Source organism: Panthera leo, chromosome F3 (assembly GCF_018350215.1).
Source record: "Panthera leo isolate Ple1 chromosome F3, P.leo_Ple1_pat1.1, whole genome shotgun sequence".
Lineage (NCBI taxonomy): Eukaryota > Metazoa > Chordata > Mammalia > Carnivora > Felidae > Panthera > Panthera leo.
In genome coordinates, this window is record NC_056696.1 from 2,363,535 (window position 1) to 2,388,176 (window position 24,642).

The window sequence follows — 24,642 nt, forward strand, 5'->3', positions numbered from 1 at the left end:
CCATAGGGTCAAATTAGGGGCTCCCGTTAATAACGAGTTTTCTGTATCACATCCAAAAGGGCAGCATAACTTCCTGCCGGTTACTTTGGAGACCCTTGGCTCACTCACTACCCTACTCAGTAACACCTGGAAACACTAACAATTTTTTTGCTTTCTTTGTAACTAGCGTAAAATACACATAACATAAAATTTATCATCATAACCATTCCTTTTAAATTTTTTATGCTTATTTGTTTTTGAGAGAGAGAGAGAGAGAGAGAGACCGACTGTGGCCAGGGGAGGGGCACAGAGAGGGAGACACAGAACCGGAAGCAGGCTCCAGGCTCCGAGCCATCAGCCCAGAGCCCGACGCGGGGCTCGAACTCACGGACCGCGAGATCGTGACCTGGCTGAAGTCGGACGCTTAACCGACTGCGCCACCCAGGCGCCCCCCACCTCTTCTTTCTCCATTCATCCATCGATGGACATTCGGGCTCTTTCCATACTTTGGCTCTTGTCGATAGTGCTGCTGTAAACATGGGGGTGCACGCGGCCCTTCGAACAGCACACCCGTACCCCGTGGAGAAATGCCGAGTAGTGCCATTGCTGGGTCGTAGGGTAGTTGTTCTCTTTTCAGCTTTTTGAGGAACCTCCATCCTGTTTTCCAGAGTGGCCACACCAGCTCGCATTCCCAGGTCCTCCCAGTGTTCTAATAAGATATTTGTGAACTAAAGATATCTTTATCACGTAGGCTGAGTCGACCACACAGGACACCGTTAGACAACGATTGCTCTAAGCCACTAACTGGTGTTTGTGTCGTGCATTTTGTTTTTGTTTTCGTTTGCACACCACAAGATGGCTGCCGAGAGAGCATAGCTCAAAATTCTGCTAACTCCTCGAGGCCAACGCCAAGAGTGAGAAAAATGCTGGAGAACCCTTCCAGTTCCCACAGGAAAACGGGACTGGAGAGGAGCTGGCGTATAAAACATTAACAAAAGTAAATCACCACAGAAGCGCACCGTCGCCTCAGATCGCTTCATGTCAGTCGAGGTCAAGGTGAAGGAGGACGCGCCTCACGGGACTGTCCTCCGCAAAGCAAGAGAACGTCCCTCCGAGGGGGCCGTGTTCACAGATGCCGGTGAAGCCAGTAACCCACCTGGGGCTCCAAGGAGGACAGAGACGTGTCAGACGCTGTGGACGGCACCCAGCCTTGCAGGGCAGGTGCTGAGGTCACAAGGTCCGATGCTACGTCTTCCCTTAAAACATAAACAGTTGGGGGCGCCTGGGGGGCTCCGTCGGTGAAGCGCCCGACTTCGGCTCGGGTCACGATCTCGCGGTCCGTGGGTTCGAGCCCCGCGTCGGGCCCTGTGCCGACGGCTCGGAGCCCGGAGCCTGCTTCGGATTCTGTGTCTCCCTCTCTCCCTGCCCCTAACCCACTTGCGCTCTGTCTCTCTCTCAAAAATAAATAAACATTAAAAAATAATAACAAAAGCACGGACACAGGATCCAGGGGCAGGCAGCACTGCCCTGGGCTGTGCCGACTGACTGATTAGGGACCCTCAGGTTGGGAGGGGGTTAGAGACAGCGGAAGTCCCTAAGGAATTTGGAAACCAGGGGCTAGCTGCCGCTAGGATAAGATCACTTATTACTGTTCAGTCAAACCTCGGTCATGAGACCCTTCAGGTGCACATCCGGGGACCATAAGCTTGGAAAGGATTGCTAGCATGTATCTGGGCGGCAGAGATAAAGGAAGTTTCCAGAGGAATGTGTGGGTGGTAAAGCAGACATACAGGACCCCGGACGTGGGGCTAATGTGAAGCTACGGCTGCCTCTTGCCCTGAGCAAAGCGTCGTCATCGAGGCAGCTGGGGCCCTGGAGGAGGGTCACTCTGTCTGTCTCAAGGACTGTCAGTGGGGTGTAGACAGTGAGGAAATTCACATTTTTCTTCTGCCTTTGCTTCCCACGTCACTTGTGCTTGGGGGTACCTCGGAATCCCAAACTGTCCCCCTGAAGGGACTTGTCCCCACCAAGGGACTTGGTGAACTTATGGTCGCCAGGGGATGGCAGGATGCCAGGGACAGGCTGGCAGAAAGCCCTCCCGTCGGCCGAGCCAGCCGTCCGCCCAGCACACGCAGCCGGGCCTCTGAGACCTCACCCACGGGCTGTCCTCAGAGGGTCCGCCGGAGGCCTCGGGCAGAGAGGGGAGGGCGCGGGGCGCGAGCCGGCTCGTCGTACTCAGACCTGGGGTCCCCAAGGTCACACGGCCACCCTCGCCCACGTGGGAATGACCTTGCATGGTCCGGCCACGGGCTCGGGAGGGCCTCGTGGTGAGTTTGGCTTTCTGTCGGTGAGACCGGAGTGGTTTTCAAATGTTGTCGCTCCGGCGGTCCACGCGCCAAGTGTGACGAATCCCGGGCGACATCCCCGAGCGCCTCTACTGGCTCTGCTCCCGCGGCGGGGACGCTTCTGCTTCTATTTCTCTCCCACAGAGAGCGGTTTCCCGTCCACGCGGGGCGGGGGGGACACAGGAGCAGGAGGCGCCAGTGGACGCATCGGGGGCGGCCTGCACTGCCATCTGCTCCGCTCGGGAACCTTCCAGAACCTTGTTGTAGGGAGCACACGAAACCGAAAGCGAAGGGGCTGGAAAGTCTTCCGCTGTTTGTTAGGCACCTGAAGAACTTCAGAGAGAACAACATGTGACCCCTTTGTTTTCTGTTTCAAGTTTTTAAACAGGAAGAACAAAACAAGGGCTTGATGCGCAAGAGAATCGCGGGGCTCTCCGGGGCCTGCAGGCACCCCCTTCCCCCCGGGGCTCCCTCCACGAGGGGGCCCGGAGCCTGGGAGCCCGGCCTGCACCTGCCCGCGGGCCCGGCCTCCGACGGCTGCGAGGGTCCGAGAGCCCAGCCCGGCGCCGACCCGGTGGCTTTTGGGGACGCTCTGTGTGCTCTTTGTAAGAACCACAGAAGGTCAACTGGTGCAGAAGACGGGGAGCCGGGCCAGGGGGCGGCCCCGAGGTTGTCCGGGCGTCGGCCTGACCTCACTTCCTGGACGGCAAGGTCGTTGCCGCCCGTGCATGTGAGCAGGAAGCGGGCATGCCCCCCGTTGTGCCCGGAGGTTCGTGAAAGAAGAAACAGACATGTCAGAACCTCTGTGGTTTGGTTAATGTCGCAACATGGAAACCGGGAAGCTGATCTTGGGGGCGCCGGGGGGCCACCTCGGCGGCTGGAGGCTCTGCCCTCCACGGGTCCTGGCGGCCAGCCAGGCGGGAACGCTTGGAAACGTGCCCAACATGTCATCGTGTCGTCAGAAAGGGTCAGAAGAGAGTCTACCAGGATGATATTTTTTAAAAAATTAGCTTGATCGTCCCGAAAAACTAACAGCCCCTCCCTAAGTTTGCCAGAGTCAGTGGGTGACAGGAGGCGGGGACACGTTGACGCCCTTGGGTGGGGTCACAGGGCGTCCCAGCGGGTAGAGGCAACCTGCCTTTTTAAATTTTTATTTTTAACGTTTATTCATTTTTGAGAAACAGAGAGAGACAGAGCGTGAGCAGGGGAGGGGCAGAGAGAGAGGGAGACACAGAATCGGAAGCAGGTTCCAGGCTCTGAGCTGTCAGCACAGAGCCCGATGCGGGACTCGAACCCACGAACCGTGAGATCATGACCTGAGCGGAAGTCAGATGCCCAACCGACTGACCCCCCGGGTGCCCCCAAACCTGCCTTTTTAAGGCTGTGAATGGGCTTGGCCTTGAAAGCCTGTCCGGCGTCAGTCGGTCAGCAATCGCCACCGGGGGCTGCGAGCCCTAAGGTGCCGGCAGAAAGGGCCGCCCGCAGGCGGCCGGGAAACCGTCTTTGCTGGAAAACCTCGCGACGCGAGGCCAGTGCAGGGGGAGGCGCCAGGTAAGGGCAGAAGGGCAGAGGCTCCGTGTGACGGAGCATCAGACGAACCACCCTGTGACGGTCACACCCGAGGGGCCCCGACGCACAGGCGGGGTGCACCTCACTGGCTCCGGGGTTCGGGGAGAACACGAGCCCCCTGCAGTCCTCTGGCAGCTGGCGCAGCAGGTAACGGAGACCCGAGGAGCCCAGGAGCGGCCGCGCCACACTCCGCACATCACCTGCCACACGCTTCCCCCCCACCCCCGAGTTCTCGTTGTCCCAAAGGACTGGACGCCACCAGTGAAACTTCTGAGGGCACCCCCAGCTGACTGCGGTGCTCCTGTGTCCCTGGTGCCCCTGGCGGGCTGCAAACCCCTGTCCAGAGGGTGGCGCCCCGGGAGGGGGACCTCAGAGGTACTTGGATTTTAATTAGCACCGGGGACTTAAATACCCAGGCCCGGGGCAGGAAGGTGGCCCAGGAAAGTCCCAGGCTGTCAGGGGCTGCGGGGCACGGGTACCCAGCTGCCTGGGTGTGGCCGGAAGCCCCTCCCAGTTCGGCCCGCCTGGCTCTGCCCCGGGTCCCAGAACAAGGACACCTGCGTGCAGCCACGCGGGAAGCCACCGCTGCAAACGCGCACAGGCCCAGAGCGGCAGGAAAGCACCGGCGCTTTGCTCGGGGTGAAGGGAGCATCCGGGGGCAGGGGAACACGTCTGCAGGGACCCCGAGTCCCCAGACTTTGGGTCTCGGCGGAAGGGACCTCCTCGGGGGTCTCTGGGGAGAGCCGGACAGCGCCCCACGGCCCTTGCTGTCCCCCAGGGGCCCCCGCCCGGCTGATCGCAGCCACAGGCTCTCGGGGCGCTCTTGCCTTGGGAGGGCATCCTGCCAAGAAGCTCCTGGAACCCCGGGAAAGGCCCCTTCCCAGGGGAGGGACTCATCCTGTAAATTAAAGGGCTCATTTCAAAGACACTTTTAATAATCCCAAGGGTTGTTGCCAGAAAGAAAATGATAGAGTTGGCACCCTGAGGGACGGCTCGCTGGGCCCGGTGCAGGAGCCCGCGCTGGGGGCTGTAGCCCTCAGGACGCTAGGGAAGGGCACACGGGGCTCGCGGATGGACCGCGGACAAACATCCGTTCGTGCAGGACAGGGTCTACTGGGCACCCGTGGTGTGCAGGCCCGGGGCTGCGGCCTGGCCGTGGCCTAGCGGGACAGACAGACGGGGCTGCGACCCGGACAGCGTGGGGACATTCCGGTCGGACCCTGCAGGTCGGGGAGAGGCCGGTTCTCCATGAGCAGCACCCCTTGGAGATTTCCCTGCTGCGGCTTCGGAAGGACCTGGGGGGTGGGCTCCCTCCCTTCGTTTCTTTTTTCAATTGTTTTTAATGTTTATTTTTGAGAGACGGGGGGGGGGGGGGGGGGGGGGGGGGGGGGGGGGGGGGGGGGGGGGGGGGGGGGGGGGGGGGGGGGAGAGAACGAGCGGGGGAGGGGCAGAGAGCCACAGAATCGGAGGCAGGCTCCAGGCGCCGAGCCGTCCGCACAGAGCCCGACACGGGGCTCGAACCCACAAAAGGTGAGATCATGACCTGAGCCGAGGTCCAGGTCCGTTGAGGCCCCCAGGCGCCCCCCTCCCGACTGATTTCAGCCCTCTCTCTAGCAGCTCAGAGGTTCTGAGCCCCAGGGACGCCTGGCCCCGCCCCTGTCAACCCAGGTTACAAAGATCTCTCCTGGGAATGTTTTCTCCTGGGGACTGAGGCCAAAGAAAACGCTCCCCCCAAAGAAGAGGATGTCCTTACTCCTCCCTCCTCCCCCCCACCCCTCCCCCACCCCTCCCCTCCCCCCTCCCCCACCCTTCCCCTCCCTCCCTCCCTCTCCCCACCCTCCCCGTCCCCCCACCCTCCCCTTCCCCCCACCCCTCCCCACCTACCCCTCTCTCCCTCCCCCTCCCCTCTCCCCCTCCCCATCCTACCCCACCCCACCTACCCCTCCCTGCCTACACCTCCCTCTCGCCTGAGTCCTGAGTCGCTGAATCCCAGGCTGCCTACCTGTCTCCACCTACCCCTCCCTCTCTAACCCATCCCCCCACCCCTCCCCACCTACTCCTCCCCACCTACCCCTCCCTCTCGCCTGAGTTGCTGAATCCCAGGCTGCCTATGGCTCCGGTGCAGACTAGAGAAAATGACAAATAAAACAGGTCCCGGATCGGACACAGCCCCACCCACGGCCCAGGCCTGAAGCTTGGTCGTCCACGGTGCCCCTGGCAGGATTCGGGGCCTCGGGGACCCGGGGTGGACACCCAGCGCAGCAGCCCCGAGACCGGGCTGACCCCCTGGGACCCCTCCCCAGGGAGACGCCCGCTGACGGTGCCCTCGCGGATGGAAACAGTTACCACTGAACCCGATCATCGGCTGCTTTATCTGTAGAACCTCAGAGGCGGGTGAGGGGAAAATCCCCGTTTTCGTGGCGCTCTGCAGCGTTCAGTGCGTCCACGCGGTGTGTCCCGTGAGCCTCACCGACAACCATGGGGGAAGGGGCAACTACCCACCCCCTTTCACCGGTTTTCTCCTCTGGAAGCCTGAGGTCCTGTCCTGTGTCCGCGTCCCATCTTTCACAGTGGTGCACAAGGCCCTTCCGAGTCTGCCCGGCCCCCAGCCCTTCACTGGCCTCATCCTCCCCCCAGCCCCCTCTTCCCCTCTGCTTACTCAGCCCCAGCCACCCCGGCCTCCTTGCCGTTGCCTTCCACCCCAGGGCCTTTGCACATCCGGCCTTCTCTGCTAGAACACTTCTGGACGCTCTGTGGCTCTCTCCCTCTCTTCTTCAGGTCTTGCCCCCACGTCACCATCTCGGCAAGGCCCTTCCTGACCACTCTATTGAAAGATACAGCCCGCGACCAAGCCCACGCTTCCTTTCCTTTTCTCCATGGCACTTTCCATCAAACACATATACCTCGCTCCTTTTACCTCCTTGAGTGTTTTAGGACTAGAAGGTCCTGCAGGGCGGGCGGGTGACCGCTTCCCCAGCCCTAGGACGACGACCCCCAGGGCCACGGCAGGTGCTCCCTCAATACCGGGGGAAGGAATGGCTGCTCAGCCTCCCTTCTGCAGCCTACGCCTCTGGGCGGCTGGCTGTCCTTTCTCCGCAGCACACGGCGGCTGTGGTGTAACCAGATGCCCTTGAACAGCAGTGTGGAGAAGGGACAGTCTCCTATCGGGCGCGGTGGCCATCGGCAGCCAAGCCCCTGCGGTCTGGTTACCTCCTTCTGCAGCAGCTCAGTAATTTACCCCCCAGGCACCTCTTCATCACCGAGACCCCCCTTTGTTCTGGGAGCAGCATCTCCTGGAGCCTTTATTCAGATTACTTTTTGTCTGAGAACCATGTCTGTGAGACACCCTCAGGCTTCACTTTGTCCTCACCTGTCGGCCTTGGTGGGGGGGGGGGGGGGGGGCGGGGACCAGAGACCAGGTAGGAGGCCAGGAGAGGACACCGGGGACCGGAGGAGTCCCAGGCTTGCGCCCACCGTGCAGAGCCCCCTCCAGGGTCCAGGGACGCAGCGCAGGCACCGGGGGTCCAGGAGCAGCGGCTCCCAGCACATGATGCCGGTGCCCGTTACAGGGGTGTGTGCACCGCCTGGCCCCCCCGGGGACGTGGTCTGGCCCGGCCCCAGCCAGCGGGTCCCTGCAGCGATGCTAGGGGCAGGGGGTGGGGGTGGGGGGGCGCAAGGCCAACGAGGTGATGCGTTTGCTCCACTGAGGCCCTGATTTCCTTACTCACCACGACAGAAATGAGCTTCTCACCTGCTTGGTGGCCGGGGCGTCATTCACAGCCCCCAAAGGCGGGAGCAAGCGGGGCACCCACGGACAGGTGAACGGATGAACGACACGGGGTTGGATGGAATAGTAGTAAGTCTCTTTTTTTTTAATGTTTATATTTATTTTTGAGAGAGACAGAGCGTGAGCAGGGGAGGGGCAGAGAGCGAGGAGACACAGAATCTGAAGGAGGCTCCAGGCTCTGAGCTGTCAGCACAGAGCCCGACGCGGGGCTCGAACCCACGGACCGTGAGATCGTGACCTGAGCCGAAGTCGGACGCTCAACCGACTGAGCACCCCCAGGCGCCCCGAGTTGTATTCAGTGTTAAAAAATAAGGAAATCCTGCCACCCTGCCACCACATGGGCAAACAGAAGGACCGTTACGTCAAGTGCAACGCGCCAGTCACGAGAAGGTGAACTCTGCGTGATTCCACGTGCACCTAGAATGGCCAAATTCAGAGAAACAGAGAGCAGAGTGGCAGGGGCCTGAGGCCGGGGGGCACGGCTGGGGGGTTGCAGTTTAATGAAGGCACGGTCTAAGTTTGAGAACACGGAATGTTCTGGAGACCGACGGCGGTGATGGCCGCACGGCACTGAGCGTGCGTAATGCCACCGAAGCGAACGCCCAGACGCGGTTAAAATGGTAAATTCCAGGCACGTTGTACCACCACAGCAAGTTTTTCGCATCTACGCTCAGCGCTTAGATGCGTGTGTGTTTGGGTGGATTTCATCCGCAGAACCCATCGGCTGGGGCACCTTTCGGTATTTACTTGGGGGGAAGGGGCAAGAGCGTCAGGTCCCAAGACCTAGTTCCTGCGTTGAGACTCCCGCGGCTCATCTGGCAGCCACGTGGCTTCTGGAAAGTCAGCGGCTCTAGGCAACACGTTCTCCTCGTTGGTAAAGTGGGGACAATGATCAGGCCTACCCCGCGTGGCTCGCTATTAAGGTCAGAAGGGGTAAGGCAGTAGGCACTCGGCGCAGCTCCCGACGCGCAGCAAATCCTCCAGCGCTGCCCTCGGGGACGTGGACGACCCGGTCCCTGCCCCTGCCCACTAGCGGTAACGATACAACAAGGTTAGACCGTGAACATATCCACAGGCGGGAGACAGGAGACCACGACAAGAACCCAACTAAATAAAAATGGTCATTCTTGAGGGGGCGCCTGGGGGCTCCGCCGGTTAAGCGTCCGACTCTTGATCTCAGCTCAGGTCTTGATCTCAGGGTCGTGAGTTCAAGCCCCGCGTTGGGCTCCATGGCGGGGCGTGAAGTGTCCGTGACAAAAATTCTTTTTTTTAATGTTTAATTCTGGAAAAAGATCGTGGTCATTCTCGAAAAAGGACGTGGCTCACATCAACCGAGGACACCCTTAGGTGCGGACCGTGCCTGAGGTTGGCCAGGGAGGGGTCCCCCGTGGTCACCCCCAAGGACCACTTCCTGGTCATCCCAGAGGAACTTCTCGTGGGAGACTCTGGTCACTCAGATCTTAGCTGAAACGTTGTCTCCTAAGAGACTTTTCCCCTCACCTGACCTACGGTAGCCCTTCCAGTACTCTTGAGGCCGTTACCATTACTTTCTTCGGGAGTACCTAAGGGTATTCGATATTATCTTGTTCACCACCTGCCTTCCCCCTCCCCGGAGTGGAGACTCCCCAAGGGCAAGGGCTCCTCTGTCTGGCCAGCACGTGGCAGGTGCTCAAGGTGCCTGCGTGAGTGACGAGGCCCAGGCATCTGCATTTTGAGTTCCCACAGTGATCCAGAAGTGCACCTGGGTTAGGGGCCCGAGGCCCAGCAAATCCAGCCTGTCACCTACCTGACATTCCCCAGCTTGTGATTCAAGTACTGGTGACTCAGCCGGAGCGATGGAGACGTCAGCGGGAACAGCGGGACCGCCTGCTCCTGCTGGCCCTCCCCCACAACCCACCCTTACAGCGAATCCCAGGAGACCAGAGCCTGTGCACCAACAGCCCCGAAGTCCACAGGAAATTACAAGAGGTCTTTAAGCAAAAGAGTGACCCAGATTATTCTTTTTTTATTCAAGGGACCTAGAATAGCCAAAAAAAAAAAAAAAAAAAAAAAAAAAAAAAAACAAAGAAAGAAAGAAAGAAAGAAAGGAAGGAAAAAGTCCTGGAAAAGAACAAAGATGGAGGGCTCACACTTTTTTATTTCAAAACTTACCCTCTTGTAGTAATCAAGACTGTGGTACCAGCACAAGGGTAGACATATAGGTCGATGGGATGGGATTAAGTCCGGAAATACACCCTCACATTTACAGCCATCTGATCTTTGACAAGGGAGCCAATACAAATCAATAGGGCCAGAAGAGTCCTTACAACAAATGGTTTTGGGACAATTGAATATCCACATGCAGAAGAAAGAAATTAGATCCCTACCTCACACCATATACAAAAATTAGCTCGGAATGGATCAAAGACCTAACTGTAGAGATAAAATGACAAATCTTAGAGGAAAAATATAGACATAAGTTTTGAGATTGATTAGGCAATGGTTTCTTAGATATGATACCAAAAGCATAAACAATCAAAGTAAAATATAGCTACTTTGGACTTCATCAGAATTGAAAACTTTTGTACCTTCTAAAGGACTTTAAAGAACACTATCAAGAAAGACAGAATACAACCCATAGAATTGAGAAAAAAATTTGCAAATCAAATATCTGCTAACAGACATGTTTTAAAAATACATGAAGAACTCTTACAATTCAATGATAAGAAGATAAATAATCCAATTTTAAAATGGGCAGTGGTGCATGAGTGGCTCAGTCGGTTGAGCGTCCAACTTCAGCTCAGGTCATGATCTCGCAGTTTGTGAGTTCGAGCCCCACACTGGGCTGCGTGTTGACAGCTTGAAGCCTGGAGCCTGCTTCGGATTCTGTGTCTCCCTCTCTCTGTCCCTTCCCCGCTCATGCTCTGTCTCTCTCTGTCTCTCAAAAATGAATAAATGTTAAAAAAGATTTTTTTTTTTTTTTAAATGGGCAAAAGATCTGAATAGACATTTCTCCAAAGAAGATATACAAATGGTCAATAAGCCTACGGAAAAATATGCACAGCATTAGCATCAGGGAGATGCAAATCAAAATCATACCACTTCATACCCACTAAGTATATAGTAAAAAAGACAGACAGACAGACAGACAGAAAGACAGAGAGAGACAGAGACAGAGAAATAATAAGTGTTGACAAGGATGTGGAGAAAACGGAACCCTCATACTCCACTGGGAGGATTATAAAATGGTGCAGTCACCTCGGGAAATAGTTCCTCAAAAAGTTAGACACCGAGGTACCATATGACTGCTAGGTATATAGAGAAATGAAAACATACGCCCTTACAAACACTTGTACGTGAACTTCATAGGCAGCATTATTCATGGTTGCCAAAAGGTAGAAATAACTCATTTGGTGTTCAGCCCATCATCTGGGGAACGGATAAACGAGATGTGGTATAACCATCCATCCTGCAGAATATCATTGGCCCTAAAGAGGAATGCTAACATGGTACAATATGGATAAGCCTTGCAAACATCACGCTAAGTGAAAGAAGCCAGTCACAAAAGAGCACCCAGTGTATGATTCCATGAATATAAAATGTCCAGCATAAGCGAATCCATACAGACAGAAAGTCGATTTGTGGTTGCCTAGGGCTGGGGACGGAGGCAGAAATGGAAAGTGACTGTCGGTCGCCCGGGGCTTCTTTTGGGGAGGATAGAAATGTTCTGAAGTTGGTTGTGGTGGTGGTTGACACTGCGAATACACTACAAACCACTGATTATCCATTTTCAACAAATGAATCACACGGTATGTGGATTATTTCTCAATAAAGCTGTTGCATTTTTAAAAGTTTTTAAAATGTTTTTTATAAAGCTTTTTTTAAAGTTTATTTATTTTGAGAGAGAGAGAGAATGAGCAGGGGAGGGGCAGAGAGAGGGGGACAGAGGATCCGAAGGGGGCAGTGAGCCTGACATGGGGCTCGAACCCACGAACCGTGAGATCATGACCTGAGCTGAAGTCGGAAACTCAACCGACTGAGCCACGCCGGCGCCCCAAGCTGTGGCATTTTTGCAAGGTGTTCTGCAGCTGGACTGGAGCAGGAGAGCACGAGGGTGACAGGACAGGAAGGGGGCTGCTGGGGGAGTTCAGGGTGGAGCCCAAGGATCCTGTCACTGACGGAGCTTGGGCGTGGAGGTGGGTGTGGCTCCTTCTTAGTGTCACCTGTGTGGCCACGTCCCGTGGAGGTGGATACTCCCGTGGAGTATCTCCTTTATTTATTCTTTCCCCAGAGATCCGTTAAGACGGGCACAGTTCATGTGCTGTGAAACTGAGGCTCAGAGGGGTCCAGGGACCTGCGGGGTCACACAGGATTGGCGGAACTGGGGTCCGAGCCAGGTGGCCCCACCCCAAAGCCTGCGTTCCTCCTTGTTCCTTCTGGGCCAGGCGACGGGGAACAGGGGACACCACTTTCCGAGAAGGAGGGACGAGGGCTGGGGGTCGAGGAGCGAGTTGGGCTTGGAGCAGGAGGAAGTTGAGAGGCCTCCGGGATGGCCAGTAGGTATTCCATGTGGCCACGGGTTACGTGAAACAGGAGGCCTAAAGGACAGACGTCCGTGTCATCGAACACACCTGTTCTCCCTGGGAGTGACCACATCACACAGAAGTGCATGGGAAGTGCTCCCCATGCTTGGGGAGGGAAGAGGAAGAGGAACCAAGGAAGGAGGTGCAGAAAAATCCACAAGTCAAAGGAAAGGCGCGAAGGGTGAAAGGAGAGAAGGTGCCAGATCTCAGCCCTCCTGGAGGGTGGAGACTGACAGAGGCCACTGCCACCAGGGTCCGCGTGGAGGGACACGGCCAGACGGCAGGTGGGTGGGAGAGGGGCACGGAGACATCTGTGTAAAAACCACCGAAGGAGATCCCTTTAAAGGCGCCTGGTCGTGAACGGAGGAGAGGATCCTAAGAAGAATCACGGACTCTGCCTCCAGGGGTCAAGCCTCCGCTGGGGTCCGGGGTCTACGGGCTCCCGGGTCACCCTTCCCTGCAGGGGGGGTGCAGACACTCCCTCTCCGCCCCCGCCTCTCAGCCCAGAGCAGGGGCAGTGCTGGCAGGTCTGGCTTGCCTGCTTTGGGAGCACAGGACAGATTTCAGTGATAAAGGACAGTTCGCAGACGTTCGGGAACCGCAGAGAATCTCTATCGTGATACAATAATTTAAATCATTCCGAAGTTTGGATTGTGCTCCGAATGCCCCCTGCCCACAACCCCTCCTCGTCGAGCTTGAGGAAACTCTGGCTTAATGCCAAAGTGGCAACGGCCGCCCCAGCAGCCACCTGCGGCCCCGGCCCCAACCGGCCGCACCTGCCCTTGACCTCTCCCAGCTCCAAGCCTCAGCCGCCACCCGCCTATGTCCCAAACGCCGCTCTCTCGAGTCACACCCTCTAGGCAAGAGCAGGCTGAGTGAACAGCACCCCACCCCGTGCTTCTGGGTCAAGGTCCCCAAGGCCCCCTCACGTCACTGTTACCCCAACAAGGGCCCGCCCAGGCTTCTAGTTCCAAGGCAAACCTGGGAGCCCTGCACTGCCGATCAAGCATCTGCTGGGTGTGACAGACAGCGTGGTTCCTGCACCTGCCAGCAGGCCAGCACCTTGGCCCCGCCCCAGGGTCACTTCACCTGTCCCTCTAGTCACCCCTCTCTGCTCTGGGCTGGCTTGGGTGCCCCCCGCCCACACCAGCCAGCAGGGGTGGGATTGCCTGGTGCCCCCATCCCATGGGCCACTGTTCCTCCCAGCCCCCTCCTGGGTCCCCTGGTGTCTGCAGGGGGGAGAGGGGACTGTCTGGAGGGCAGGTGGGGCAGGGGGCGCGGCCCAAGCCCACAGGGACCGGAGGGCGTTGCATTCAAGCACAGGAAAACCCAACTGGCCAAAAATACACGAGAAACAATCCCCTAAAAACAAACTCCCTTAGGCAAGCCTCCTTTGTGGCTCGGTAGCCCCGCCCCTGCCCAAAGCGGTGCAGGTGCCCTGGGGTCTCTCGCGGAGCGCAGTCCCCCCACCAGCATCCTGCTCCCGGGGGGACCGACCCTGCGACCCCCCCTCCACCCCCGCCGGTTCAGAAATAGCCTGGTGGGCCCCTGGGGGGAGGGGACCCGGGCACCAAACAGGACAGGCCGGCGGGGCAGGTGTGCGGGGGGTCTGGCCTGGCCGGAGCGGGGCTGACTCAGTGGGAGCCCGGCGCCCACCCCAGTTAAGGTGGTCAGGCTGGGGGCCCAGCCCCACAGGAAGGGCAGATAAGATCCCGTGACCAGCACTGGCTGCCTGAGGCGCTGATCTGAGGATGTAATTCTGCCCGGCAAGAAGGATCTCCAGGTGCCCAGGGGCGGGAGGAGGTGGAGACTCGAGGACCACAGATTTTCCCTCTAAATTAAAACGTCTGTTTCCATTGAGCTGACAGTAAATAAAGCTTGACCACTGGGGTTTCTCCTTTGCTGAAACTTGTTAAAAAACAAAAAAAAACAAAAACAAAGACTTCATCTTGGGATTTGCCCACATGAGGAAATTCTGAGCAACTCTCGGTTCCCCTTCTTAAGGACCGGACCCTGGAGGCCTGTCTGGGCATTTATCCAGAGGCCCCCACCCGCAAGCCCACTGTGCGTCCTGCAGGAGGACGGACCCGAGGTGTGGCCGCACAGGTGCTGCGGTCCTGAGGCCGCCTGGGCCGCAGGTGCAGAGAAGAGGGCGGAGTGGGGGGCAGAGGCGCTGGGAGTGGGGGGCCAGGGGACGCACAGCCTGGAGGGAGCTGGCGGGAGGCCTGGGCTGGGGCAGCAAGAGGGGTTCTGTGTCCCTGTCGCCTCCACCGTGCTCCCAAGAGAGCGGGAGTGAGGCTCCCTGGGGTGGCCTAGGTATCTAATGGCCTGGGAGCTGAAGACGGAAGGTGACGCACGAGTGGGGTGGCTCAGGGCACAGGGGGGCCAGGGTGGGACGGGAAGTAAAATCGGAAAGAGGGACCTGACCCCACCCGCTCAGCCCAGGCTTCGGAGAAGGAAATAGAAGCCTCATCTTTTTCTGGGTGAGCAAAGCGGGTGTGGCCGGATCTCCTGCCCCATGTCAAGACCGGGGGCGGGGGCGGGGCCCCCGGGGTTGTGGTCTGGCCCCCCCAAGCCTGGCACAACCTCCCCCTGGAAACAGGTGTTCTCCAGAGTCTCTGGCTGCAGGTGTGCGGTGCCCGATGGCCCTGGAACCGCGCGGGGGACGAGTGAAGTCAGGGGAAGGGCCCCCTCACCGCCACCCCCCCCAACCCCCTGCCGCCATGCCGGCAATGTCACAGGGTGGTTACACAGTCAGGTCAGTGACAGAGACCCGAACTTTTACCCACAAAAAGGCGATTCATCGGAAAGAGGACGAGGTGGCAGGAGCACGGTGTCCGGGCTTTGGGACGCCAGCAGAGCACCCCCCCCCCACCCCCTACCCCCCCACCCCCCTCACCCGCGCTTCGTCCCCGTCCCCCTCCCCCACCCCGCCTCCGCAGTCGTAATCAGAGCCCTTAACGTCATCGGCACCCTGTTGAGCACTTGCCAAGCACAGAACTGACAATGTTACCTGGTTTCATCGTCATGACAACCCCGTGCGGTATAAGCACGACTGTCACCACCTCCGTTCTGCAGATGTGGGACCGAGGCACAGAGAGGTTGAGTAACTCACCGAAGGCCACAGAGCCAGGACACGGAGGGCCAGATTCTCGCACACCGCTCTCCTGTGCCGCCTCCGTCAGGAGCTGGACGGGACGCCCCCCAAATGTGCCTCCTGCCCTTGCCGAGTCCCCTCCCCGTGACCTCAGAAGTCAGCAGGGAGGACAGGCAGGAAGAAGGGGGAAGGGCCGCTGTGAGGCACCTGGGCGGGTTACCGTCTCTACGGCAACGTCGCACGTTTCCTGGGCTCAGCTGCACCACAGCCCCCAGAGGAAACGGAGACCCAGCGAGAGAGGACAGGCCTGGGGCCTCGCTCACCTCGGCCGGGGCGTCGCCGGCACAGGGGCTGCGGGCCTGTCGGGGCACAGAAGTCACAGAAGCTCCAACTTCTCGCCAGGCCTTTCTGCGCAAGTCACATGTCCACGTTCTCCAAGTCCTGACCCTCGAAGCCACCAGAAGAGGCCGTGGGGCAAGGTCCTCGTGGCTCCCACGTAAACCGCCTGCACGGGTGCCGCCCTCCCTGCGGCCGCCACCCACTTCCTGTCTCAGTTCTCTGGGTGCAGCCATCGCAGGGCAGGGGCAGGGCGGGCCGGGAAGTTCTCCTTCCCCCGGGGAACCAGTGCCGGGGTGGGGGTGGGGGCAGCACCTTCTCCAAAACCATGCACCTGTTCCCAGGCTCCTTCCAGAAACACACAGAACTAAACACCTGGTCCCTCGCCGTGGCCCCGTGCTCCTCGATGAGGCCCTGAGAAGCCCCCGGAGTGTTTCCTCATCAGTGGCAGGAGGGGTTTGGCAAGGGGACCCCCGGGGGGCTTGCTGGCTCTGGCCCCCAAGACTGTGAGTGGAACCCCCTGCAATGCATGCAGAAAACTCTAGGAGGAGTGACGAAGGCAGACTCAGAGAGGGCTTCTTTAAGACCGTGAGTCCCCCTAAGTTAGGGGCGGGGCCCAGAAACTGCTTTCTCATGAGCTCGCGCCAAGACCCAAGACCATATGACCGCAGGCCCTTTGCACTTGGTCCACTAGAGCCCTTGTGCCCCGCTTTCCCCCAGACCGACACCGCGCTCCCTCCGTCTCACCTGCCTCTGCTGAACATTCCTTGGAGGTCTTTCTCGACCACCTGGTCTAACAAACTAGTCGTTTTGCAGAATCGGCACGTCCTGAGCAACGTTCGGGAAACACACTAAGAAAGATTTTGTTGTTAGCCTGAAACTCGGATGTAACTGGGTGCCCTGTATTTTCATTTGCTAAATCTGCGGTTCCTGGGGCGGGGGGGTCTGCACCCCCAGCCCCTGAGACAGGAGGCCGTTTGCAAGCTGGAGTTTTCAGGGGCGGCAGATGGGGGCGCCTGTCACCTGCCCCCACCCACCAGAGAGAAGGCAAGTGGTCTCCGGCGGGCCTGGGCACCTGCAGAGGGGGGCATAGGGATTTGGGGGCCAGGACCGGACCTAGGCTCTTTCTTCTCCCGTCTGCCCACCCCAGGTGGTCACACACGTCAGCGTGGGTCACGGCAGGTCGGTCACCTGCTCCACGCGGGACCCGGGGACCCCTGCCCGAGGAAGCCGGCTCCATGGGGCCGACTCAGAAATGGCTGACTCCTGCCCTGGACGCCAAGAACTATGGCAACTTGGGGTTGGGGTGAGTCGAGGGTTGGTTTGTGCTGACGTCCTAGCCCCAGGGCCCCGGAATGTGACCTTAATTTGGAGACAGGATCTGTGAGCTGATAGAAAACATGTTGGTCTCCACCCCTGGCTCCTGAAACCCTTGCCATTTCCTGGTTTATTTAGAGAGATTGCACGCGAGTGAGGGAGAAGGAGAGAGTCCCAAGCAGGCCCCTCCCTGTTGGCACAGAGCCCGACACGGGGCTCGAACCCACAGACCACAAGCTTGTGACCTGAGCCGAGGTCAAGAGTCAGGGGCTTAACCGACTGAGCCACCCAGGTGCCCCGACTGTCTCCTGTTCTAATGAGGCCACTCCCGATGGGCTCCTGGGTGGAGACGGTCACAGGAAAGACTAAGTGGTGATTCTCAGGAAGTGTGGGACTTCCAGAAGCCCCCTCCCTGCCCCATTCTCTTGAGAAGGGAGAGGGACAGAAAATGGAGTTAATACTTGGTCACACCTACGTGATGAGGCCCCCATAGAACCCCACTAGTCGCGGGTTCTGAGAGCTTCTGGGGGCACAGGGAGAGTGACACAGGCACCCGGGCCTGGAGCTCACACGGACCTCGCTCCCCGACTTCTGTGAGGCGCTCTCGCAGATCAGTCCACCCTGGGGGAGGGATCATGGGAACTCCGGTTTGTAGCCAAATTGGCAGAGTCATGGGTCACCCGGGGGGCTTACTACTTGCCGCTGGCGTCGGACGGGGGGGCGGTCTCAGGGCACAGAGCCCTTCACCTGGGGGCTCGACGCGATACCCGGGTGCCCAGGGTCAGAACTGAGTTAAAGCACAGGACCCGGTTCGTGTCGCAGAATTGCTCGCTGGCGGGGAAAACGCCACACGTCTGGTGCGCCCAAGTGTCAGAAGCGACAGGTTCTGTGCGAGTAGGAAGGGAGACAGACGGGGAGGAAAAGATCTGGAGTTTTCCCTACAAAGGAGGCAGGCTGAACCAGAGTCTGACCTTAACATCGTCTTCAAGACGTCGTCAGGAGGCGGTGAGGTCAGGAGGGTGGGCCTGGTCCCGTATGACCTCACCCGAAGGGGGGACTTGGGCACAGACGCGTGTGGAGGGAAGACGGTGAGGACGCGGGCAGGAGACGGCGTCGCAGCTCACGGAGGGAGGCCTGGACACATTCCCCCCCGGCGCCCAGAAGAGCCAACCCGCCCACAGCTTGATCTGGACTTCTAGCGTCCACACGGTGAGGTCACGACACCGGGCTGGGGCGCCTGGGTGGCTCAGTCGGTTACGCGTCCGACTCCGGCTCGGGTCATGATCTCACAGTGCGTGGGTTCGAGCCCCGCGTGGGGCTCTGTGCTGACAGCTGGGCGGCCTGGAGCTCTGGGTTTCCACGGCTTCGAGACCTGGGGGAGCCCCGCCGGGGCGGCCTCCAGCCCCAGGAGCCTTCCCGGTTCTGGCCTGGGTGGCGGTGTGGACCCAGCCCTGCTCGGCCAGCGTCCGGATCTCGGGCCCCAGCCTCCAGAGCCGCGAGGAATCCGTGTTCGTCATTGAACCCCCACCCCCCGGCCCCCGCCCCTCCGGGCCAACGTGCTACAGCCACGCGTGTGGATCAACGCGGAACCGACTGGGCTTACTGTGTTTTACGGAGACGGATGCCAGTTTTTAGTGACTGCCTGCTTGTGCGTGGGGACCCCGGGTCAGAGGAAAGTGGGGAGAGCGGAGGGGTGGTGGTCCTGGGGCCCTGTGCCCCCCAGACGGGCCGTCAGCACCAGGAAGGGTCTCCTCACACCCACCCAAATCCCTCCACGCCAGCCACACGTGTCCCTGCAGCCCCCAGCTGCCCCCGATGCTCCCCCACCGCTCTGGCCACGCAGGCTGGACGTGCTGCCGTTTGCTGGGGACCTCCCCCGAGTGGGGTGCCCAGGGACGGGTCAGGTGGGCTGGGGCCAGGACGGCTCCACAGACACCTTCCTGTTTGATGCACCCTGAGGTCGCATTAGCCCTCCTGGACCCGGTGCGGACTGTGCGACCTTCCCGGCTGCACATTCCACCTCAGGCGCATCCACTGCAGACACCTTCGCCTCGGTTTCCCTAACTGTAAAATGGGACGAGCACAGAGAGCACCTGCCCAGCCGGCTTGTGGAGGGAGGGGAGGCGAGGACGGCGGGCCGCCGCCAGGGGGCGCCCGAGCGCCACCGCCCCACGCTGTGACCGGGTCCCTGCTGCACCTGTGACCCACAGCCCCTCAGCCCTGGGCCAGGAAAGCTGCTCCCAGCGACCCCTGAACCAGCTGCGCCTTCCCTGCACCCCACCTCCCTCCTGGAAGGCTGAGTGTGCCAGAGACCCGCCCCCAGATGTGCATCAAACCTCAGGCGCTGTGGCCGATGAGCAGGTGTGAAGGGTGCCTGGTGGGAATCGCAGGGACAGTGCGACCGGGCGCGATGCAGATTTGCTGAAAGAATGCATGTGACCCGCAGCCCGGTCACGGCCAAGAATACGGCAGAGCTGAGTCTGGCGCTTTCCCCAACAATCCCTTCGCTCACCCGGCCTTGGTGACCCTCACGGACCCTGTCACCCCTCATGTCCGTTACTCTGCATGAGAGCTCCCAGAACAGGGTCCCTTCAGTGGAGAACGCTCCAGGGCCACCAAGACAGGCGGCCCAGGTGGTGAAGTAAAAGGGTCTGGGGAATGATGCCTGGGACACAGAAGCAGATATCTGAATTCCACTTCCTCCTCTTGGCAAGGAAATGGGGCCAAACCCCTTTCCGGTCAGGGCCCCTTCCTCTTAGTGGAGGATGAAGCCAAGGGTCCATCTAGCTTAGAACAGAGAAAAAGTCCTGTTTCCAAAGAATCTGCCCAGGTCTTGGCAACCAAGGGAGTATCAGGAGGACACGATCTATGATAGCTGATTTTACATATCAAGTTGACTAGGCCATGGGGTACCCAGACGTTTGGTCGAATGTTAGTCTGGATGTGTCTGTGACGCTGTTTCTGGACGAGAGTAACATTTAAACCAGTAGCCCGAGCAAAGCAGATTGCCTTCCCTACGTGGGTGGGCCTCGCCCAATCAGTTGAAGCCTGACTAGCACAAAAAGGCTGAGGCCCCCAGAGTTAAGAGGAAAACCCTCTATCTTCATTGTTTTTAAGCTGGGGCATTAGCTTCTTCCTGTCTATAGACTTGAACTGAAACATCCACTCTTCTCGGGTCCCCAGCCTGCTGGCTTTCGGACTAGAGCTGTATCATCACCCCTCCTGGGTCTCCAGCTTGCTGACTGCACACTTGGGACTTGTCGGCCTCTGTGATCACGTTATTTATATATATATGTATGTATACATCATACATATACAATATTCCTTATATGTGTATACGACGTATATTCCTGCTATGTATGTGCATATACACGCATCTAGTTGTTCTATTTCTCTGGAGAGCCCTAATACGGTGTTCTAATCAAAAGAGCAACACGACACCGTCTTACTCTCTTCTGCCACAGTGGCAAAGACCAGTCCTTTGGGCACAGGGAGGAAATTGGCACGTGTGCAAATCTGTCGAGTCAACATATCCTCTTTGGAGCCCGTCCTTGGAAACAGCTGCACGTGGTGGGGGCGTCTTGCGCACGTTAACGACGTTCACGAGGACGTTGTGGTTCCCCCACCCGCCAGCACCGACGGCCTCCCTCGTAAAGGGGCTCCAACGCCTGGCCAATCAAACCAGCCTCCCGGCCACAAAGACTGGCTCAGGGTTGGGCCCCTGGCCACGCCAGGCCAATTAGAGTAAATGAGTAAATGCAGGAGCTGATTTTATTTTCATTTTTTTAAAGAGAGCTTGCTTCCTCTTCTGAGAAGATAGTTGTTAGGCTCCCGGGAGCCATCTTCCACCGCGAGGGAGACGGCCAGCCTGCCGATCCCAAGCCCCGGGAAAGACTTAGAGCCACATCAGCCCCACGCCAGAGACTTCTCCCGGGACAATCGTTTCTCTTGATTGATTTAATTTGTTTAATTTGTGTTCCCATAATCCTGACTGGTTCCACAGGGCTGCACCGACCGCTACAATAGCGGGAAAGAAGACCATCCAGCGGCCATCAACAAGAAGTTAAGTAACTGGCCAGGATCCTGATAACGAAATCTCTCGTAACGATCAAACGCGAGGATGTAGGTCTATAGTTGTACATGTAGAGACGAGTCCACATTATAGTATCGAGTTCTTTTGAAGGTAATAAGACAGCCACAGAATATGCTCTGGACGAGTATGCAGCAGGAGTCTTACCTCCAGGGGGTAGAACCATAATTAAATATATGTAACAACTTTAGTGTTGTCTTGTTATCCTTCAGTGTCAACCTCTTACTTTTCTTTAATGTTTGTTTGTTTGTTTGGGGGGGGGAGGGGCAGAGAGAGAGGGAGAGAGCATCCCAAGACTCCACGCTGTCAGCGCAGAGCCCGATGCAGGGCTCGATCCCACAAACTGTGAGATCATGACCTGAGCAGAAATCAAGAGTCGGAGGCTTAATGGGCTGAGCCATCCAGACGCTAACTTGATACCTTTCTAATCAGAAAAAAAAAAAAATTACTTTCACTCTGGAAAAACGAGAGAATATTTGACATGTTGTGTTTTCGAGAGTTTGGAATATTCCCGTGTCAAAATGGCCACTTAACAGGGCCCCTGGGGCTCAGTCAGTTAAGAATCCAACTTCGGCTCAGGTCATGATCTCACGGTTTGTGGGTTTGAGCCCCATGTTGGGCTCTGTGCCGGCAGCTCAGAGCCTGGAGCCTGCTTCGGATTCTGTCTCCCTCTCTCTCTGTCCCTCCCTTGCTCATGCTCTCTCTCTCAAAAATGAATAAACGTTAAAAATATTTTTTTTAATGGCCACTTAACTACACATGCCTAGTGGAAGGGTGGAGGTCCAGTGACAGCAGCCAATGAGGTGGGGATCTGCAGCAGCGGAAACTCTCCTTCCCTGCCCGGTGGGGATGCAAAGTCGTGCAGCCACTTTGAAGGACATTTTGGTGCCTTCTTAACAAAACCTAAAAAACACACCCTTCCCGTACGATCCAGCAATCACGCTCCTGGGTGTCTCCCCGAAGCAGGTGAAATTTCTATCCACACTAAAATCTCCACGTGGGTGTTTTAGCAGCTGTATTCAGCATTATCAAAACTTGGGAGGCTTCTGGAACTTCTACACCCTTGCCCCTCAGTGCTCAGCCTGGAACGCCCTTCACACATTCACCCTCCAAAGTTGATCTCAGACGCTCCCTCGGCCAGGAAGTCTTCCTCCGCACTCCCCCAGTACCTTTTTCATGCTGGTCAGGAATCCCTTCGGCTGCAAGTAACAGAAATTCTGACCAGCAGTGGCTTCAACACATGGGGGTGGGTGGGTATTTTTCCCTCAAGTAGGAAGGTAGAGGGTTGCTGACATTGGTTCAGTGATGCAGTAATGTCAGATCTGGTGTCTCTGAGATTCTCGCCACCTTCCCCTCATGACTACAATATGGCTGCCACTGCTCAGAGCATCAGACACCCACATCACATTCAAGGAAGAGAAGTGAGGGGCAGAGCAGAGTAGAACATTTCTCCTCATTTGCCTTTCTCGAATCCAGGAGGGAAAAAAGCTTTCCCAGGAGTTTGTAACAGGCATCCCTTATACCACACTCTAGAACAAGGGCCCCTTCAGCCCCAGCCTGGACCTACACTTCCGAGATGAAAGGACATGAACAAAATGGGGTCACGTCAACAGGAAAGGCCTTTTTTTTTTTTTATCCTCTTTACCCATTTCACCCTCACCCCCACCCCTGGCAGCCCCCAATCTATTCTCTGTATCTATGAGCTCAGGGTTCGGGTTTTCAGGTTTCACTATAAACACGGTCCTATGGTACTTTTCTCTGACCCATGTCGCTTAGTGAAATGTCCTCAGGTCCATCTGTGTTGTTCCAAGGGGCAAGTTTCATTCTTCCTTATGGCTGGGTCATATCCCAGTATCATATGTATAATCACATACGTATCATCACCTACCCTTCCACGGACACTCGTGGCTTCCTCGCCTCGGCTGCTGTAAACAATGCTGCCGTGAGCGTGAGGGTCCTAATTAGGGTCCCGATCAGGGTCTCCCTCAGACAAACAGCCAGCGGAGGACTTCCTGGGTCACAGGGTCATTCTACGTTCAATTTTTCAAAGGACCTCTGCGCTGTTCTCCAGAGCGGCCGCACCGGGTCGCATTCCCACCTGCACTGGACGAGGGGTCCCCCTTCTCCGCATCCCTGCTGACACTGGCTGTTCTGTGTTTCTGAAGACGGCCGTCCTGACAGGTGTGCGGTGCTCTCTCGCTGTGGTGTTGACCTGTATTTCCCTCGGGATCGGTGACGCTGAGCATCTGTTCCGGTGCCTGGTGGCCATCTGGACGTGTTCTTTGGAGAAATGTCTGTTCCGAGCCTCCCACTATTTTTTAATCGGATTTTTTTTTTTTTTTTTTTGCTATTGAGTTGTGTTGAGTTCCGCCTGTTTTGGACATTAGCCCCCCCCACCAGACAGACGATCTGCAGATCTCTTTCTCCCATTCTGCAGGTTCCCTTTTCCTTCTGTTGTTGGCCTCCTTTGCTGTGCCGAAGGTTTTTAATTTGCTGTGGCCCCACTTGCTCATCTTTACTTTCCTGCCTTTGCTTCCAGCCTTTAAGACAAGTCGCTGCCGCTTCTTGTATTCCTGAAATGGAGCCCGGCCCGTAACTCAGAAAGTCTGTGAGACAACATTCATGAGGCTCTGTGTACACATAAAATACCACTACCACCTTGTGGCTGTTTACATCAACCTAAAAAATTTTTTTCTGAAGTGTATGCATTTATTTTTGAGAGCGAGAGCAAGCAGGGCAGGGGCAGAGAGAGGGGGAGTGAGCGAGAATCGCAAGCAGGCTCCACACCATCAGCGCGGAGCCTGATGTGGGGCTCAAACGCATGAACCAGGAGATCATGACCTGAGCCGAAACCTAGAGTCGATCGCTCAACCGACTGAGCCACCCGGGCGCCCCACAGATCAACCTTAACTTCTAAAGCGTGCAGTCCACGCCGCTGTCAGTGGCTCACTCCCAGGTTATAGAGGCCTGCTTTCGAGGGCTGTGTGTTTTCAGCAAAGAAAACCACCCCGCATAACCTTCTAAGGACACAAATGCGCATTTCTAGTGGTAAAATCTGTCGCAGAGCAAGATCACGAGAGACCAAGCCGTTTGGACCGTTAGAAGTTCGCCTTGAAACTTTATCTGTTGTGCTACTCTCCCATATGCTTCCGGCCCACCCCCTGGGCAGGTCTGCAGACGACAATGTATTTAACAACCCAAATATAACGGAAACAGCGGATGTCGTCGCGCCCCCCGCCCCCACCCGAAGACCAAATACAAAGCGCCAAACCAGCTTTCCTATCACTCAGATGCCCGCTCTCACCCCCCAAAGGGTCAGCAGAAAGCACATCGGAGGAGGAGTTTTTGTTTAGGTCACGTAAAGGAAGTTTCTGAAAGTTCCTCCCAAACGCAAGGCAGCAGGGAGCTTTACCCTGGAACCCCGAACGTCCACCTCTGCTGACGACACAGTCACGGCTGGTCCTCGCACACCTGCTCCGTCCCCCAGCTACCGACTAGAGATCTTCTGTGCGTTTCTATAATTACCGACCGCGGGAGGCTTCCTCATTCAGTCTTCGCAA

At 57.5% G+C, this 24,642-nt stretch overlaps 1 protein-coding gene across 3 annotated transcripts; it reads right to left on the minus strand.

Moving 5' to 3' along the window:
• Positions 1 to 1,408: 1,408 nt before the first annotated feature.
• LOC122211941 lies at positions 1,409 to 17,175 on the minus strand. Of its 3 annotated transcripts, none has more exons than XR_006198910.1 (2): positions 15,256 to 17,174; positions 1,409 to 2,657 (listed from the first exon to the last, which is right to left on the minus strand). XR_006198910.1 is itself a non-coding variant. In XM_042925496.1 (2 exons), exons 1-2 carry the CDS (start codon positions 16,308 to 16,310, stop codon positions 2,642 to 2,644), a joined length of 969 nt encoding a protein of 322 aa, XP_042781430.1. In that variant the 5' UTR covers positions 16,311 to 17,175; the 3' UTR covers positions 1,409 to 2,641. The 3 variants fall into 3 exon arrangements, 2 of the variants coding, with proteins under 2 accessions (XP_042781430.1, XP_042781429.1); XM_042925496.1 differs by having other exon boundaries at positions 15,358 to 17,175; XM_042925495.1 differs by having other exon boundaries at positions 15,663 to 17,167.
• Between the last annotated feature and the right edge of the window lie 7,467 nt (positions 17,176 to 24,642).

Coding starts and splice junctions, on each gene's coding strand:
- LOC122211941 (XM_042925495.1), bottom strand. CDS start 16,310: ATGAGAAAGCAGTTTCTGGGCCCCGCCCCTAACTTAGGGGGACTCACG. Junction 2,658..15,662: donor CCGGCGACGCCCCGGCCGAG/GTGAGCGAGGCC, acceptor TTCTCTCTGAAG/TTCTTCAGGTGCCTAACAAA.